Source organism: Sorex fumeus, unplaced genomic scaffold (assembly GCF_029834395.1).
Source record: "Sorex fumeus unplaced genomic scaffold, SorFum_2.1 ptg000008l, whole genome shotgun sequence".
NCBI classification, from domain to species: domain Eukaryota; kingdom Metazoa; phylum Chordata; class Mammalia; order Eulipotyphla; family Soricidae; genus Sorex; species Sorex fumeus.
Genome location: NW_026606065.1, coordinates 83,280,943 through 83,298,371, shown reverse-complemented (window position 1 = coordinate 83,298,371; position 17,429 = coordinate 83,280,943). Strand labels below are relative to the sequence as shown.

The 17,429-nt window shown below is 47.4% G+C and overlaps 2 protein-coding genes across 3 annotated transcripts; one reads left to right on the top strand and one right to left on the bottom strand.

Moving 5' to 3' along the window:
- The first annotated feature begins 1,222 nt into the window (after window positions 1-1,222).
- Window positions 1,223-7,546, top strand: MTIF3 (mitochondrial translational initiation factor 3). Of its 2 annotated transcripts, none has more exons than XM_056109858.1 (4): window positions 1,223-1,292; window positions 3,470-3,918; window positions 5,874-6,031; window positions 7,294-7,546. In XM_056109858.1, exons 2-4 carry the CDS (start codon window positions 3,471-3,473, stop codon window positions 7,510-7,512), a joined length of 825 nt encoding a protein of 274 aa, XP_055965833.1. In that variant the 5' UTR covers window positions 1,223-1,292; window position 3,470; the 3' UTR covers window positions 7,513-7,546. The 2 variants fall into 2 exon arrangements, with proteins under 2 accessions (XP_055965833.1, XP_055965834.1); XM_056109859.1 differs by lacking the exon at window positions 1,223-1,292 and adding an exon at window positions 1,329-1,401.
- GTF3A (general transcription factor IIIA) lies at window positions 7,495-17,223 on the bottom strand. The gene is made up of 9 exons (XM_056109047.1): window positions 16,642-17,223; window positions 13,672-13,772; window positions 11,983-12,079; window positions 11,462-11,550; window positions 10,900-10,973; window positions 9,036-9,116; window positions 8,524-8,753; window positions 7,969-8,028; window positions 7,495-7,761 (listed from the first exon to the last, which is right to left on the bottom strand). Exons 1-9 carry the CDS (start codon window positions 17,221-17,223, stop codon window positions 7,594-7,596), a joined length of 1,482 nt encoding a protein of 493 aa, XP_055965022.1. The 3' UTR covers window positions 7,495-7,593.
- Between the last annotated feature and the right edge of the window lie 206 nt (window positions 17,224-17,429).

Below are 17,429 nucleotides of genomic sequence, written 5' to 3'. Positions count from 1 at the left end.
TTTCAAACTTTCCACCCACAAGCAAAATCATTTCAAGAGTCATGTTACTAATTCAACATAAATTCAAAGCTGCAGATCCAGAGCCTACCTTTCCATCACAACAATTTCAGATCACAAAACCATGTCCGCTGGGCTAAGGATGTGCAAGAACTGAAAATTCCCGACCAATGAAACCTCTGCTTAGGTAGCTTCCACAAGTCCTCACTGCCCTTGTGCAGTGTCCCATTGAAGAAGAGGTGAGAGAGGCAGGCGAGGCCCTCCTCCATCCCACCCTCCCCCACTTCCCCCAGCCCCAGGGTCACACTGCTGGGGACTGTAGCTCCGGGTCGCAGGGGTGGTGTCAAAGGGATCAGGGGAAACCAGGAGCGCACCCGAGGCTGAGATTTCTCCGCGGAGTCTGACTCGGCCCCCAGGCCCGCTTCTCCCCCTCGGTAGTGAACTGCCGCCCGGTGTGCAGCGCCCCAGCGACACTCCGTGAACGTTACACGTCTAGTCCGCGCCCACCCCCCGCCCCACGCTCCTCGCTCCACTCCCGGGGCGCTCGGGCCGAGCCCCAGGAATCGACCGAGGCCGTTTACTCCCCACTCGGTCTGTCCAGTCGATCCTAACGCTCAACAGAAGCCGTTAATGAAATTATTTTGGGGGGGGCGGGGTGAGCGGGTAGGGGCGGCGGCACATCCTTGCACTGCTCAAGAGTCGCTCCTGGCGCTGCACGCAAAAACTACCCCTGGTGGTGCTCAGAAATTACTCCTTGGTTCTGCACGTTGGAGTCAGTCCTAACGGTGCTCAGGGGGTCACTCTTGGCTCTGCACTGAGGAATGACTCCTGGCGGTGCTCAGGGAACCGTGTGGGAGGGCGTGGATCGAAGACTGGTCGGTGGCGTGCAAGGAAAGCGCCCTGCTCGCTGGGCTTCTGTTTATGGAATGTTTCATTAAGCACTGAATCTCAGTTGAATTATAAAGTCCTTAAGTTTATGAAAGCTCCCTATAAGTCCTCCACCAAAGGACTGGCAGAGGAAGGGCTACGTAGCCGCCAGAACTCGGTCTGGGTCTGCAGCTAGAGAAAACGGGTTCGGGGCCGTCGGCAGTTTCCTATCGGCGAAATCCACCCGCTAGCCTCGTTCCTCGCCCCCCCCCCCCATCCCCCTTGCACCCCGCGCCCGCCCCCGGCACTTTTCCTTTAAGAGGACACCGGTCGAAGCCCCGCCTACTACGGAAAGCGAAGCGGACCACGCCGCGAAGTCCTTGGCTGGCTCCTTCCGCCACACCTTGCCCCTCCTGGTCCCTGTACAGGTAACGCTAAGGGCGAGGGCCGCCGAGTGGGAGAGGGTCCCTCCGGCGCGTGGTCTGAGGGAGATGACTGGAAAAGCGACGGCCCTGCACTAGGTCGCCTCCCTACAAGGTCAGCGCCACCCAGGGCACAGGATGGAGCGCGAAGAGGTCCGGAGGCCCTGCCGCAGAGTCGGGGACCGGCGGGGCAGTGGACCCGTGTCCGTGGCGTTCCGACCCCGCTACGTTCCGCCACCCTGGGGCCGCGCGCGCCCGACCCGCTACGTCCCCCGCTGAGCGTAGCCGCCCACGCGCCTAGTGAAGCAACCTTGCGGGCTATGTCTTGGTTTTGTATATCATTTGCTAGGCGTTCTGCGACCCCCGGCAGAGTTTCCCAATACACAGTTCTTTTTTTTCCTTTTTTTTTTTTTCCTCTTTTAGGTAACACCCCGCGATGCACAATTACTCCTGTTACTCCTGGCTCATGCAATCAGGAATCATTCCTGGCGGTGCTCGGGACACCATATGTTATGCACCCGGGTTGGCCGCGTGCAAGGCGCTACCCGCTGTGCTATCATTCCAGCCCCCAGTACACAGTTCTAAGGACGGGGGAGGAGCTATCCAAAGTAGAGGTTGGGAAATCATCGATCACTGTTTTTCTTGCCAAGTATACAGGAAAGGATCTGTTATTAGTTCCCTGTTTTGTTTTTTTGTTTGTTTGTTTGTTTTGGCCTGATGTTGGCTTTTGTGCCACACCTGGCGGTGCTCAGGAGAACTCCTGACTCTGCTCAGGGAACACTTCTGGGGGGGCTCAGGGGACTCTATGGGATGTCGGAGTCGAACCTGGATCCACTGCGTGCAAGGCCAGTGCCCTATCTACTGCCCTCTCTGCTGTGCTCTGTCTCTGGCCCAGCCCAGGATATGGAAGAGGGTGGGTATGGGTGGCATTAGGACACAGGAGGCTGAGCTTGAGTTGTCAGGTTACCTGTGAGAGCGAGGAGGGAAGTAAAAGAGTTCCCATGTGACTGAATAAATAGCAATGCTTTCACTGAGATAGGACTACTAGAAGAGATGGCCACTCTTCAGATTAATGTTTAGATTAATGTTGGGGAGTCCAGCCGTTTATTTTGAACCTGTAACTCAAGATTTAAAAGCTGGGCTGGACAGGTAGTTAAGAGGGCGGGGCGTTTGCCTTGCACATGACTGACTGGGATTGGATCCTGAGCATCCCGAATGAACCTCTGAGCACCACCAGTAATAATTCCTGAGTGCGGAGCCAGGAGTAACCCCTGAGTAATGATGCTGGGTTTACCCCCCCCCCCCCATTTTTTAAAAAACCTTTTAAACATTTCCTGGATAGTTTAGTTCAGTCGAATAATTTCAAAGTAAAATTTTAAATTCATGGGCTCAAGGACTGGGGTTACGTAGTAGACTTTATGTGGCCTTTTCACGGTTACATATTGGGCTTTTCCATTGTTGTAAAGGGGTGTTTTCTTTACAGTAGCCTTTGAAAGCAGCTGTACTTGGTATGAAGAGTGCTTTCTTTCCCTGCAGAAGAGCTGAGAGCAGTCGCAAAGGCTGCTGAATAACGGGAGGACAGCACTACAGTGCTACCCTCTCTATGCCATTAGATTGGTAAATTGTTAGTAGCTAATTCCAGCAAGCTTATGAATAGATAACTACAAACCATCAAGATTTTAAATACTGGGGCCAGAGAGATAGTACAGCAAATAGGGCGTTTGCCTTGTACACGGCCAACCCGTGTTCGATCCTTGGCATCCCATATGGTCCCCCAAGCACCACAAGGAGTAATTACTTCCTGAGTGCAGAACCAGGAATAAGCCCTGAGCATTGCTGGGTGTGGCCCAAAAAGAAAAAAGATTTTAAATACTGTGCCCTCTTCAGTGAACCCATAGGATGGCATTTGCTTTTGAAGTTGACACTCCAAGATTCTTGGGAAATCAAATGAAATCACGTGTCTGTAAGAAAAATATGGAAGGTGGAGGCTCTGAAAATAACGACTTGTTTTAACAATAGCTTATGAGGTCGTGTGACTAAGGTCTTCTGAAAGTTTGCTATGTTTTGAATTTCCGATTCACAGATGACATCTTTTCTACAGCTTACACGTGCCTTCTGTGTACTATGAAGTAAAATATCAGTAGATGACTGAATTTTAATGAAGTTTCCTCCCTCCATCCTAGGATGGCTTGTCTTTTTCTAAAAAGACTAGCACTACAAACTGCGAAGACTGAAGGTACTTGCATTAGATGTTTTGGTAAATATCTCATCCAAAATACTGCACTCACACAGTTGTCCCTTGTTGCTTCCACCCCGAGACTGTGCTCTTTAATCCATGCCAAAACTTTCAGTACTGTGGAAGATCCCGAGAGGGAAAGAACCAAGGAAAAAGCCTTTGGTAGCATTGGCAGAAAAATTCATGAACGAATTATTCATGTCATCGATGAGAAGGGCAATGATTTGGGGAACATGCACCGAGCAGATGTGATTCGACTCTTAAATGAACGAGACCTGAAGCTGGTAAAGAGGAACATGGGCACGCAGCCTCCAGAGTACCAGCTCATGACTGGAATTCAGATCCAAGAAGAACGACTGCGACTGCGAGAGATGGAAAAGGCGAAACCAAAAACTGGTAGGCATCATGCTGTTTCTGCTCTAAACTCCTGAGGACTACAAGTCCACAGTTGAAATTATGACATTTGCCAAGTTTGCCTGTGCCAGCAATGCACTGAAAATTCATAGTGTTAACCACCATTTCTAATGTCTGTGTTTCATCTTATCATTTTGGGGGGTCAGCATGGCAGTGCTCAGGGATCACTTCTGATGGTGCTTGGGGGAACCTAAGATATATTGGGGATTGAACCCTGTTCAGCTGTGTGCAAGCTGAGTATCTTGTCCTACTGCTGTATGGTCTCTCTTTTTCCATGCCTCTTTTTATTCCCCGTTTCTTTCATTTTTTTCTTTGAACTTAGGGCCTATTATCTCTTCATGTAAACCTGTAGGTGTCTCTTCATGTAAACTTGAAGGAAGGGAAAACAAAAAAAAAATACCAGCAAAATAACAAGAATATTTTCCTTTTGTCCTTAGCTTTGTCTCCTAATGTCAGTGGTTCGGTTCACTGATACTTTCCAAACTCCGAAGTGAGTCTTAGGGATTTATCTCCCATGCTTTTGTTTTGGTATTGGGAGTACCTGTTTCAGGAAGCTATTAGTTCCAATAAAGTGACCCTTGTTTAGAAAAATGGCTTTCACTTTGGAAATTAAAAGGCAATCCAGAACAAATATTCTACTGAACACCTGCCACTCACTGCCCAGATGAACAAGCTACATCATTGTGCTGTAGATTTGAGGGATGTGAGTCTTAAAGCCCTGACACAAGTCAACCCCTTCATACCTTCTGCTCCGTCTTCTATCCCCAAGGTGCCAGTTCACTCCCATGGACTCAGCTTTAGTTCAGTTCATGTCGGTAAAATACAGTTAATGCAGATATTTTAAAAAACAGAACCAAATAATTTGTACACATAAAAATAAAATGGTGATCACTTGCCTCACATGCATGAAGCTGTGGGTTCAGTACTCCTAGCACCTCAGAAAAAATTAGAAACGCCATTTTCAAGATATCTGTTAATGATAGCTCTTGCTAGTTTAGTGTGACTACCAGATGCCATTTAGCCTGAAGAATACCATAGTCTTAGGGACTGAGGCACTTGCCTGGCTTGGGGCTGTCTCTAGTTTGATCCACATATTCCCTGAACCCACCCAGGTATAAGCTAAAACCCTCTCCACCCAAAATAATACATCAGAGTTTTGGAGTCCATCACCATGAACACTGAGCCTGTTTCCAGGTTTTTATTCTTTGAACAATAAGCAAGTGTATGTCAGCATACACTGGTAATTCCCTGAGGCAGATGATCCCCGAAATGCCTTTACACCCTCACCCACACTTGGTCTTATCTAACTTACGGTGCAAAAAGTAAGTGCAGCTGTCTTATTTCCTTTCACCATTTGAGTTTCCTTTCCTGCACTGTCTCCTTATATTCCCTTTATCCTCATCAGTGCTTTCTTTTTTTTGATTTATAGGGGTCTCAGTTCTGTGCAAGGCAAGAACATTATCCCAGTTAAATTTCTCTTTTTTTGGTCCTTTGCCTGTGCAGTACTGCTTCAAACATATACTTTTTCTTTTACTTTCTTTTGATTTTTTTCCTACTTTTTTCCATTTGGGAAGATTTTTGTCTCATAATTTTATATGTAATATATAATTATATAATTTTATCTCCCCATTATAATGCATCAAGATTTAACTCTTTCCTCATATAACCACTCTAAATTGTTCTAGTATCTTTAATGGGTAGTTTAATGTTCACCATAGAGTTAAACTATTTCCAATAATTTAGAAATAATTGTTTCATACCTTTATGTCTCCCCTGCTCAAACAAAGTATGTGAAACAAAAGCCACCCAAGAGTTTGGGCCCCTTTTATCTTTATTAAGTGCACATATGATGTTGTGCCATGTATGTGGTAAAGTTCAGGTCCCATCAATGTAACTGGTCAGTAGTCCTAGCACCAACTCTCAGTGTTTCAAATTAGGAGCTACACTAACAAAAGAACTGACTTTCTCTTCAAATATTGGACAACATGATTTGGATACAAAGACTAAACAGATTCAGCAGTGGATAGAGAAAAAATACAAAGTTCAAATTACTATAAAGAAAGCAAAGAAGGCAGAAGAGCCAGAAAATAAAATGGTAAGTAAAAGCAGGTATGAGTGAGGACTCAGTTGGGTGTATTTTTGTTTTTCTATTTAAAAAAAAAAAAAACAGTTACACAAAATCTGAGAAATGTGCACACAAGAAAAATGGGCATTCCATCCAGAGCTAGTACTAGCTTGCTAGTTTGTTCTTCAGAATGGGAGCATATGCTTTTTCGTTGTAGCATGAATATTTTGTCCCATGGAAACGTTCTGCTTCAGTTTAAAGCCATATATTTCCCTTTTAGAATAGAGAACATTAAATGGGAAGACTAGAGACTTTATAATAATAGATTCATTTTGGTTTTGGGGCCACACCTAGTGATGCTCATTGATTACTCCTGTCTCTGCACACAGGATCCTAACATTCCTAGCATGCTTTGGGGACCATATGGAATGCCAGGGATCAAACCCAGGTCAGCCCCATGCAAGGTATATACCTCACCCATTGTATTATCACTCCTGAAATGGATTCATTTTTTAAAATTTTTCCTCTTTATAAAAAATCTATGAGAAACACTGTATATAAAGTAAAATTTTTTTCTGGAAAACTGTGTTCCAGTTTACAATTCCAGGATGTCTGAAGTATTTATTTTGCTTCTAAAGTTTGCTAACTCCACAGCAACTAAAAGGAATCATTAGTTTCAGCTTTCTTGACACATAAGAATTACAGGTCCCAGCCCAAATGATCCAGAATTTCCGTAACTGGGTGTCTTGTGATTTTCTGATCACCCCAAGTAGTTCTATATCACTGTTAGGATCTGCACTGAGCTAACAGTTTTTAAGAAGAGGGGGTACTCTGCCCGAGCAAGGACTCATCGTGTATATGTGGAGGGGGGTAAGGGGGGCTACTTATTTTTGTGAGAGGGTTGTCTATGGTCAAAGGTTGTCTCAGTGCTTTGTCAGAGTGGGGATTTAAAATCATCAAGTCTATAATACTTTAGTATGGACAGAGTTCATAAAACTGCCTGGTGATTGTACTGGTTTCAGTCAGCTTCATCAAAAATGTACAAATTGGTTTAGCTAACCACTTGAATAGCAATTCAGGAATACTAGGTTTATGGGTAGTACAACACTGACCCAGGAGAATGAGAGATGCTGGGACTTTGTGTTTTGATTTCGTTTTTGAACCATGCCCAGTAGTGAACAAGGGGTGCTCTTAAGGGTGCTTGGCTGGGGGTGGGTCCATGTGGTGCTGGGGATCAAACCTGGGCCAAGATACTGGTTTTGAACCAATCTTTGGCTGGCTTCCCTTCCCAGGAGGAGACCTGTAATCAGCTCCTCCAGGCTCTGCCTGGCATAGCTACCTTCGCATCCCGGCCCCAGCCTGTCAAAGGAGGAAGTGCAGTCATGTGTGTTCTCCGTCCACTGAGTAAGAAGGAGGAGAAGGCCTACAGAGACACGCAAGGCATCCAGACTGAAGACCCTTTAAACAAGGACCATGGAAAGGATCACAAAGCAGATGTTCTACATCAGTGATTTTAATATTAAAGACAAATGTGTTCAGAGAAAAAAAAAATATGACTGGTCTGTCGTTCTTTAAACAAAGCCACCTGATGGTTAGCTGAGGGTGAGTACTGTAACCGTGGAGAGCACCTTGTCTTCAGGACAGTCCAGAGACTTGCTGGCCATAGGCAGAGATAAGCCTTGTTCTTGTTTCTTTCTAGGAGGGATATAGCCACTAAGGTGAGAGGCCAAACTCCGTTTCTCACGAGATGGTTTTTTAACCTTTGGAGATGAAGAGAATAGACAATAAGAATTTAGAACCCAAACTCTCAGACTTAATTTTATAATCGTTGCACACCCTGACAGGTGTACGTGAATTCCATGGAATTGCTCTTCAATTACTCACAATACTGAGTAACTGGAAACAGTAAGAGTGCACCTGGCTGAAGCAGCGCTATCTTTCAAAACAGTTTGCTGAACTCAACTTACTTGGAGCTTCATTTTCTTCTTGTCAGGGTCATGCACAACTGCATGTCTGGTTAGACTTTGCTGCATGAAGGGAAAAAGACAAATGACAGTTGGCATCTTAAAGTGAAACTCCACAAGTTAAACTGTCAACTTTCTTTCTTGGCCTATTGAGGGTTCTGACCTATACCTCAAAGGTGTCTCATCCTAGAGGGAACTCAGGTCCTGATTTGGTTCTCAACTTCAACTTGTCTAAGAATCCCCTGGAGGTTTGTTAAAATACAGGCAACCTGCCCCTATCACCTGAATTTCTGATTCTTGGAGGCCCAGAGGTCCCATGCAATATTGATGCTCCTAGTCCAGACCTGACACTTTGACAATCACTTGACAGGGTCCCACTGGTGACCCTGCAGGCTTGAGTGAAGAGGAATCTCTCTGGCCGAGGCTTTGGGGGACAGTCTCCAGCCCTGCTCAACTGCCTTTCCCATCTGCAGGACCGATACTGGCCCTATCGGTGCTTCTGGGTGTCCAGGAGCAAAGTAGCAGACCTGAAGGCCTGTGTCTGAGGGGGAAACGCACCTTCATGGCAAAGGTTTTGCCACAGCCAGGATGCTCACACACAAACGGGTGGCATTCCTCGTGGAAGGAGAGAATGTGGCTCTGGAGGTTGAACACAGTGGTGTAGGTGCGCCCACAGCCTTCTCTTGGACATCGATAGGTGACTCTTTCTGGGGCATGAGTTTTCATATGCTGCTTAAGATAGTCTTTGCGTTTAAATGTTTTCTGGCACACTTCGCAGATGACATTCTCTGGGTGGTCGGGGAGCAGAAAAAACAAATGTAACCCATTTCTTATGAACAGATGGGAAAAATCAACACATTTAAGTTAAAATTATATATTAATATATGTATTTTTAGTATTTTTTATGATTTCTAAATCTTGAGACCACACACAGCTAAGAAAGCCCATCTTTACAAAACAATATAGAAACTTTTATTTGCAAGTATTTAAATACTTCACTCTTAAAAGCACTTAGAGCAAATCCACAAGGAATTAATTTTTATACCAGTCCTTTCAAAAGTCTGCCTTACCTTTATGAGCTTCTCTCACATGTTTCAAATGCTCAGTCCACGTCTTAGCTACAAAGGAACATCCTTTTCGACATAAATAGCCTATTTATAAAAAAAAATTTTTAAAAATTTAAAAATTGGTGCATTGCTTCTCTGATTATTCTATTTAAAGCTTAATTATAAACTTATGTTTTTATACCTCCCAATAATTTGTCCTGTCCCAAGACGTGGGAATAAAAACTAAGAACAATCTATTGTACATTAAGACCAGACAATTACAGGCAGAGAACTTCATACAGAATTTTTCCCTCAGATTTCACGCATGCCTGGTTCATCCTATTCTTGATCAGCGGAGGGCATTGCATAGGCACCCAGGGCTGAACCCCAATTCCCCAGTTCCCAACCAGCCACTTTTCCTCTTTCTTCACACTTGCTCTTTTCACCCCCCTCAGTAAACAATTCCTTGTCCCTCGCCAACCCCCAACCATCAAATCTCATTCATGACGTGCCCATCCCTTGCCTTCCTCATACCTGACCAACTTGTGAGTTTCACACTGCAAAAAGGAAGTGGGGAAGAGCTCAGGAAGAAAATACACAATACTGAAAGGAAACGGATGGCTGTGCAATGCTAGTGCTAGATTAAAAAGTCACTGGTTAAACCAAGCTTCACCCCACTAAACATCACATAAAAAAAAAAAGAATTAGACTGCCTCTCACTTTCAACTAGGGGGCTGGAGCGATAGCATAGCGGGTAGGGCGTCTGCCTTGCACACAGCCAACATGGCCGACCCGAGTTCGATTCCTCCGCCCCTCTCGGAGAGCCCGGCAAGCTACCGAGAGTATTCGATATGCCAGACACAGTAACAACAAAGTCTCCAATGGAGACGTTACTGGGCCCGCTCGAGCAAATCGACGATCAACAGGAGGGCCTTTACTTTTACTTTACTCACTTTCAACTATAAATCAGTTGTCTTTTCTTAAATCTGATAAATTTAAGGATTTAGAGAACTGGAATATAAATAATAAAAATACCTCATAGGGCATTTGCTTTGCATATGGCCGACCCAACCGACACGGGTTCAATTCCTCCATTCCTCTCGGAGAGCCCGGCGAGCTACTGAGAGTATCTCTCCTACACGGCAAAGCCTGGCAAGCTAGCCGTGACGTATTCAATATGACAAACACAGTAACAACAAGTCTCAAAATGGAGACGTTATTGGGCCTGCTTGAGCAAATCGACGAACAACGGGAGAATAGTGACAGAAACAGATCATGGGTGCAAGGGATTTATTAATTTAAAAAATATATTTTGATTTTTTTTGGCTTTGGGTCACACTTGACAATATTCAGGGTTAACTTTTGACTCTGTACAGGACTTACTCCAGGAGGTGTTTGGGGGACCACTGGGGATGCTGGGTACTGAACCCAGGTTTGCCACTTGCAAGGTAAACGCCCGACCCGCTGTTCAATTGCTCTGGCTCCCAAAATAATTTCGAAAAAAAGATCCCATTAGCTAAGAACTCAAAAGTCTGATCCTTTACATTTCACCAAAGAAGAGTGGCAGGTGTTGGTGAACACAAGGTCAAGCAGCCAGACAGCTCCCTCCATAGGAAGCAGAACTTACCGAGCACTGGGCAGGAGTGCTTGGACCTTGGACCTTAGCTCTGTACAACAGTTCCAGTGCCGAGAAGTGGGAGAACAGATGGCCAGTCCCTTGCCTCTAGGCAAGGACCTAAAGCTTGAATAAAGAATGGTGCCCCTCCCAGCACTGTTTCAAGCTCCTCACCAGAACCAGGGCCTACACATCAGAGAATCAGACACATAAACCCAGTTGGCGGTGGTAAACCTCAGGCTGAGCACACCTCCAGGCCCTGTCCTCACCTACCTTCATGCACCTTCGTGTGGCGTTTCAAACTGCCAGGGGAGGAGAAGTGTTTCCCACATCCTTCCTGGGCACACCTGAGTGAGAACAGCACCATCAGTCCATTGCTTTCATGGCAATTCCACACACAGCAGCACTTCTAAGTCCTTCTCCGCTGCTTCAGTGCCTCATCCTATAACCCACCAGCCACGTATAAAAAAGATTCAGGGGCTGGAGAGATAGTACAGCAGCTTAAGGCTCCTGTCTTGCATGCAGCCAACCCAGGTTTGCTCCCTGGCACCCCACATGGTTCCCTGAGCACAGAGCCAGGAGTAAGTCCGGAACAATGCCAGGTGTGGCACAAAACAAATTGGGAGGGTGGGGTGAGAGAAGAAGCGTCAAAGAACTTGCCTTGCATGGGGAGAGGGGCAGAAAGAGGGGCCTGATCCCAGCTGAATTCCAGGCACACAAATAGTCCCCTAAGTACCACTTTTGAACCCAACTTTTTTTTAAATCTCCCCCTGTACTATATCTTATTCCCACAGAAAATGTAAGAGATTTTCACCCACATAAGTACAGTACCAACCTGAACAGTGGTTCATTGGTATGCTGGCACTGGTGGGTTTTCAGCTGCTGATGTTTCTTAAAGGTCTTCTTACAAGTTTCAAAACTGCACTATTTAGTGAAGATTTGTTAGTCTTAAGAAAAATCAAAAAAAAATCGTAACAGAATTCTCTCAAGGGAAATACTGTAAAGATTATAAATTTGGTACTTTCACCCCCATTTAATTAGTGTACAATTCTATTTCTAGAGGCTTTAAAGAGCAACACATCTGAAAGAGTGAACTACCAATATTAATAGTCTATTAATAATAGAACTACCAATAGTAGTCTACATAATTTTCTCGGGTGACAATGTTTTAGCTAGCCTATTTAGCACAATTTTTTTTTTTTTAGCACAAAAATGTTTGCTTTCAAGACAGAACTATCATTATGAAAGCTAGCCTGACTAAATTCAGGTCTGACAGACAAAATCTGCCTGACGAAAATGACAAAAGCAAGCAATGAGTATAAAAATTCCAGAGAATATGAAGTAATTCATACTTACTACATATTGTTTTTGCTGATTTTCATGTTTACGTTCAATATGCTTCTTCAAGTTTGATTTTGTGTTGAATTTTTGACCACAACCACTAGCTACACACCTGCAAGAAATTGTACAGGCCAAAATATTAAAAAACCAAGAAAGTTCTTTGAACTTTTGATGTGTATATACGCCTACTTTCTATCAGCTAACATATTAATAGTCTAACATCCCCAAGCGTTACTCTATACCACTTAGTCCTATTCCTTGCTGTTTCAATTCGCTAATCATGAGATGCATTTTCATGCCAGGCTTCTGGGCATCATGTACTGGAAAGCAGGGACACAAGATCATGGTCAGGAAAGGCCCCTCCCGACCTGAATGGGAAGGAGGCAGTCCAGCCCTACCCAAGTCTACGGGGAGATGGCTGTGGGGAGAGAGGCTTGTGAGTGTGTGAAAGGCAGGCGAGTGAAATGAGCTAGGGGCAATACTAAGCCAAAGGGTGGATGAAGGGTTTGGAGGCTGGGCTTTATTCTGAAGGCATTTAGGTACCTTTGGAAAATCACAAGTGAGGAAAGACAGCCCCATTGTGGAGTTGGGGGCATTTCCAGTACCTCAAAAACAAAACAGAACCCATTTCAGCTTACCCTGAGTCAAAAGGTTTTTAGAGCAGATGGCTCTCACTCGAACCTCTTAATGAGAGTCTATAGCATGGACCCCAGTTATGTCAATTCTCTCTGCAGATAAAGGTTGTCATTTATCACATGTGCTCCTAGGGTAAATTTTCTGTGCCTGCCAGAGAAAAGCAGACTTGCATTCCAAGGCCCAATCTTAGCTGTCATTCACAGACAAACCGCAAACAGTCCTCACACAGATCAGCATGGCGCCCCATAAGGGAGGCAGAAGCAGAACAGTAAGCCCCAAGCCCTGCACTCTACACGTGGCCATGGAGGGCCACACCCCAAGTTTGCTGGAAGATGGGGAGGGGGCAGAGGCCACCACATGGCCCACAGGTTTTAGTGTGGACCTCAACATGGAATGCTATGATCTCTGCTTGGGTAGGACCAAAAGAATAAAGATTCTGCTGCTCATCCCTTGCTGTGGATGGCTGTAGGGCTGAGTAGTTGGCCTTTCTGGTGTCTAAGGAGGCCACACTGTTCTTGACCCTGCTGCCATCCTGTTTGCTGAAAAGCTTATGTAGCAGCTGGTGCTTCGATGGGCAGCTTGGCCCAGACTTTTGCGGGCTCCAGGTACGACTGGCAGAGCTGGGGAGGGCCAACATCCTGAGTACGGCAGAATTCTGCTCCATGATTCACTTCGATATTTCTGTTTCCATCGGTCCAGGGGAAAAAAGAAACTTCTCATCTAAGTTTCCACTGTGCAGAGGTTCCATTCACTCCAAATGTTCATCCTGATGCCAGTATCAAACCCAACATCCTGGAAAGAACTGGGAAGACCCCGGCAAAGTAAGGGAAGGGCGCTGAGCAGTTTTAGGAATAGCTGGATCACCACTGCTGGCCTCAGGGCCAAGCCAGTGTAGCAAGAGCACAGAGGGTCAATCTCACAACTCCGGGACTCACCACAAAGGGTCCCCCGAGTCCAGGCAGGAGTAATTTCTGAGCTAAGTGCCAGGAGGAAGTCCTGAGCACCCCCAGGTATGGTCCAAACCAAAATAAATGAATAAATAAAACGCCCACCCAGGCTTCCACTTACACAAAGGGCTTTTCTCCGGTGTGAATCAAGCTGTGTCGGCTCAGGTGGTAGTCTCTGACAAATGCTTTGCCGCATCCTTCATGGTCACAAACAAACGGTCTCTGCAGCAAGGATAGGAAAACCATGAGTCCTGTGTGAGCTAGTAATCCCCCTTGGCCCATTTTGTGGCCTACAGCACAAAGGTGCCAATTTGGCTCCTGAGATGGTGGTTTGCACTCAGCTGAGCACCGGCTATACCCAAAGCTGTGAAAGCTGTGAGGTTTCCCCTGCACAAAGTTACACAACAGAAATCTGCAGATTCTGATTGGTGAAAGCAGCAGGGGCTGTGACAGCAAAGGGACAGCTCTGTTCTCCTAGTTCTCAACTGAGCTCAGACTCCATGAAAGATGAGTTGTCTGCTCACTATAGAGCAGGTTTCTATCCATCCCGAGGGCAGAGGAACTTGCAGCATCTAAGCATCCTGGACAAGCCCAGAGGAGTCTTTACCAAGAACTCGCTCTGCAAGGCTACAGCAAACACACCTCTGCATCTCTCCTCCCCAGCACTGGGGCCACGCAAACAGCTCCCAGTCCGAATGCAACCACAGTGAAGAACCAGAAATGCAAAGCAGGGTCTGTGCTCCGAACCTACAGGAAAAGCTGGCCTTGGCCCCCACATAACCAGTTTTTTGTTTATTTGTTTCTCTGGAAAATATACCACAACAGTTCCAGGGAGCAGGGAGGCAGGCCTCAGGTGCCAGTATTTTTTATTGCTTTTGGGGGACACAGCTGGCAATGCTAGTTTACTCCTGGCTCTGCAACCAGAAATTAGACCTGGCAGTGCTCAAGGGACCATATGGGATGCCAGAGATCCAACTGGTTTGGCCTCATGCAAGGCTCTCTGTACTACCCTGCTCTCTGTACTACCATTCCAGCCCCACAGGTGTCAATATTAGGAAGAAAAAATGGGCACAAAGACAGATGAGCCACCAAGATATATCCACAGAACTCTGGGCAAGAGCAATAGCACAGCTGGTAGGGCCTTGCAAGTGATCAACCCAAGCTGTTAGATACTGGGCATCCCCACAGGGTTCCCCAAGCTCCACTGGAAGTGATCCCTGAGCACAGATACAAGCGAGAGCCCTACACACTGTCAGTTGTGACCCAAACACAACACATAAAAAACACACAAGCCCAGATCCACAGAACTCTGCACAACTCTCATCACGAGAAACTGGATGAATATGGTCAAAGTGATCAAAATGTGCGATTTGCAACAAAGTGGACTCCGAGTTACCCACCCACTACGGAGGAGGCTGGCCTGGCAGGAATACTAAAGACAGCACATATCTAAAGGAGAGGAAGTCTGATGTGGACGGAGCGCTTAACAGAGTCCAGAAACAGGGAGAAAAGAATAGGTGAGGAGATAAGAGGTTGGGGATGTTCTTAGTAAAATTGTCACTGGCTGTCAAAAGATAGTCAGATGGGGGCAAAGTGATAGTACAGCAGGGCCTTGCACATGGCCCAACCTGAGTTCAATCCCTGGCGCCTCACACAGTACCCTAAGCCCATCAGGAGTGAACCCTGGGCAGAGAGCCAGGAATGAGGTCCTTAGGCGTGCCCCAAACAAAAACACAAGACAGCTGGACAGATGAAATAAATAGCTGGGTAAAACAGATGACTGGGGGAGAGCAAGTAAAAAGTCATCTTAAGGGAAAGAGGGGAAACTGTTCCAAGGATAGGAAACGGTCAGTCCTTAAATATGGAGGGAAGGAGGACCTCCCCAAACAGGGGCTCCTCTGCTTGTGCGAGAATAGGGAAGGTCTGCAGAACCTGGTTGAGAAATAAATGGCCTTAAGCTGACCCAGACTAACTCCACAAGGGCTGCAGGGCACCATGTGACCTTGCCTGTCATTTCCCAAAGACAGCCCAGTGCTCTGAATGAAATGAGTCAGATAGAAAGGAACAGTTATAGAATGACTGCATTAATTTGCGGGATAGACATAAGAAATATGTAAAACTAATATTCAAGGTCAGGGAAAACAGGCCGGGAGGACTTGGAAGCTTGCCACAACTGTGTTATGGGGGGAGGGGGGGCGCAGAGGGCAGTTAGGATAGAGAAGGGACCAGTATGACGGTAACTGGAAATGACCATTCTAGACAAGAACTGAGTGTTGAAAGTAAGTAAAGGGATATTCATGATAACCTTTCAGTATCTGTATTGCAAACCATAATGCCCAAAATGTGGGGGAGGGGAGGGAGAGAGAGACAGAGACTGACTGTGGTGGTTGGTGGTGGGAAATGTACACCGGTGAAGGAGGGACAGGTGCTGGATCATGAGGTGACTGAAACCTAATCATAAGCAACTTGGTAAATTGTGTATCTCACTGTGATTTAATTTTAAAACTAAGTAATTAAAAAAAAAACAACCCCAGTGCCTTCAAAATCAAGCCCAACTCCACACCCTGCTTAGCCCCCTTGCTCAGCGCTGCCCCCAGCTCACCCCACGGGCAGGACAGGACGGTTTCCCCACGCCCCCTTTCCTGATCGTTCTTCCCGCTGCTCTGCTACCCCCCATCGCCCCCCCACCCCCCCGCTCGCTCTCCCTCCGGGCCAGCACCGAACCGGGCTGCTCACAAAACCTCCCGAATTTGGCAAGGGGTTCGGGGAGTCTGAGGCCGCCAGTGTGCCGCTGGTCACGCTGAGGAGCAAAGTTTTTACTGATTTAAGGTGGGGGGCGGGGGAAGGAGCGGGGTTCTGGCCAGAATCAGATCCAGGGAAGGACGCGGAGCGAGCCCCGGAGCAGGCTGGTCCCGCCCAGAGCTCACGCGTTTCCAAACCCTCACTCGTCGCGCCCCGAGCGCGGCGCTTTCAAGTCCCCGGACGCGCCCCGAGGGCGGCGCTTTCCCGTCCCCGGACGCGCGCCGTGGCCGGCGCTCCCGGACGGTCCCGCCTCTGCAGGGCGCGGCCCCGCCCCGCCGGCCGCCCGTACCTCCCCGGTGTGTTTGCACAGGTGCGCGTCGAGCTTCCAGGCCTTGTTGTAATTCGCGCTGCAGCCCGGGAAGGAGCAGATGAACCTCCGGGGGGCGGCGGGGGGCGGCGGCGGCGGCGGGCTGGGGCTCTCGCCGGCCGCGACGAACGCGTCGGCGATGGTCAGCGAAGATACCTGCTCGGCGACGGAGGCCCGCGGCTCCAGGGCGCCCGTGGGCCAGCCCCGGGCACCGTGCGGAGGCACGTGCGTCGCAGAGCGACGCCCGCGACTTGCCCCCGGCGCGTGGCCCCAGGGGTACACTTCCGGGAGCGGCCGCGGGGCGGGGTTCGTTGGGGAGGAACGCACGGCCCCGCCCCTTCCCGCCCGGCGCGCCGCCACTTCCGCGCATGCGCCGAGGGTCCCGCGTTGCCCACTCCCTGCTTGCGCACCGTCTAGTGGGTCCGCCCACACGGGGCCCTGGCTGCCGGGCTCCTGGTAAAGGACGCCCGGGAGGCAGAGATGCTGTAGGTGCTGAGGCAGCTCATAACTGTTAAGAAATGCTGTTCTTACCATATTTTCAGTTTGTCCTGCAAATGCATTCATGTGCTTGCGTGCCTTCTACACTCCTGCAGGCCTCTAAACTAAACCCTCTTAGCCCAGATGCACTCTTTTACTTTTTAAAAAAATGTTTTCAGAGTTTTGGGGTCACACTTGGTAGTGTTCAGTGGTTACTCCTGGCTCTGCACTCGGAAATTACTCCTGGCAGACTCAGGAGACCATACTGGGTGCAGGGGATTAAATTTACTTCA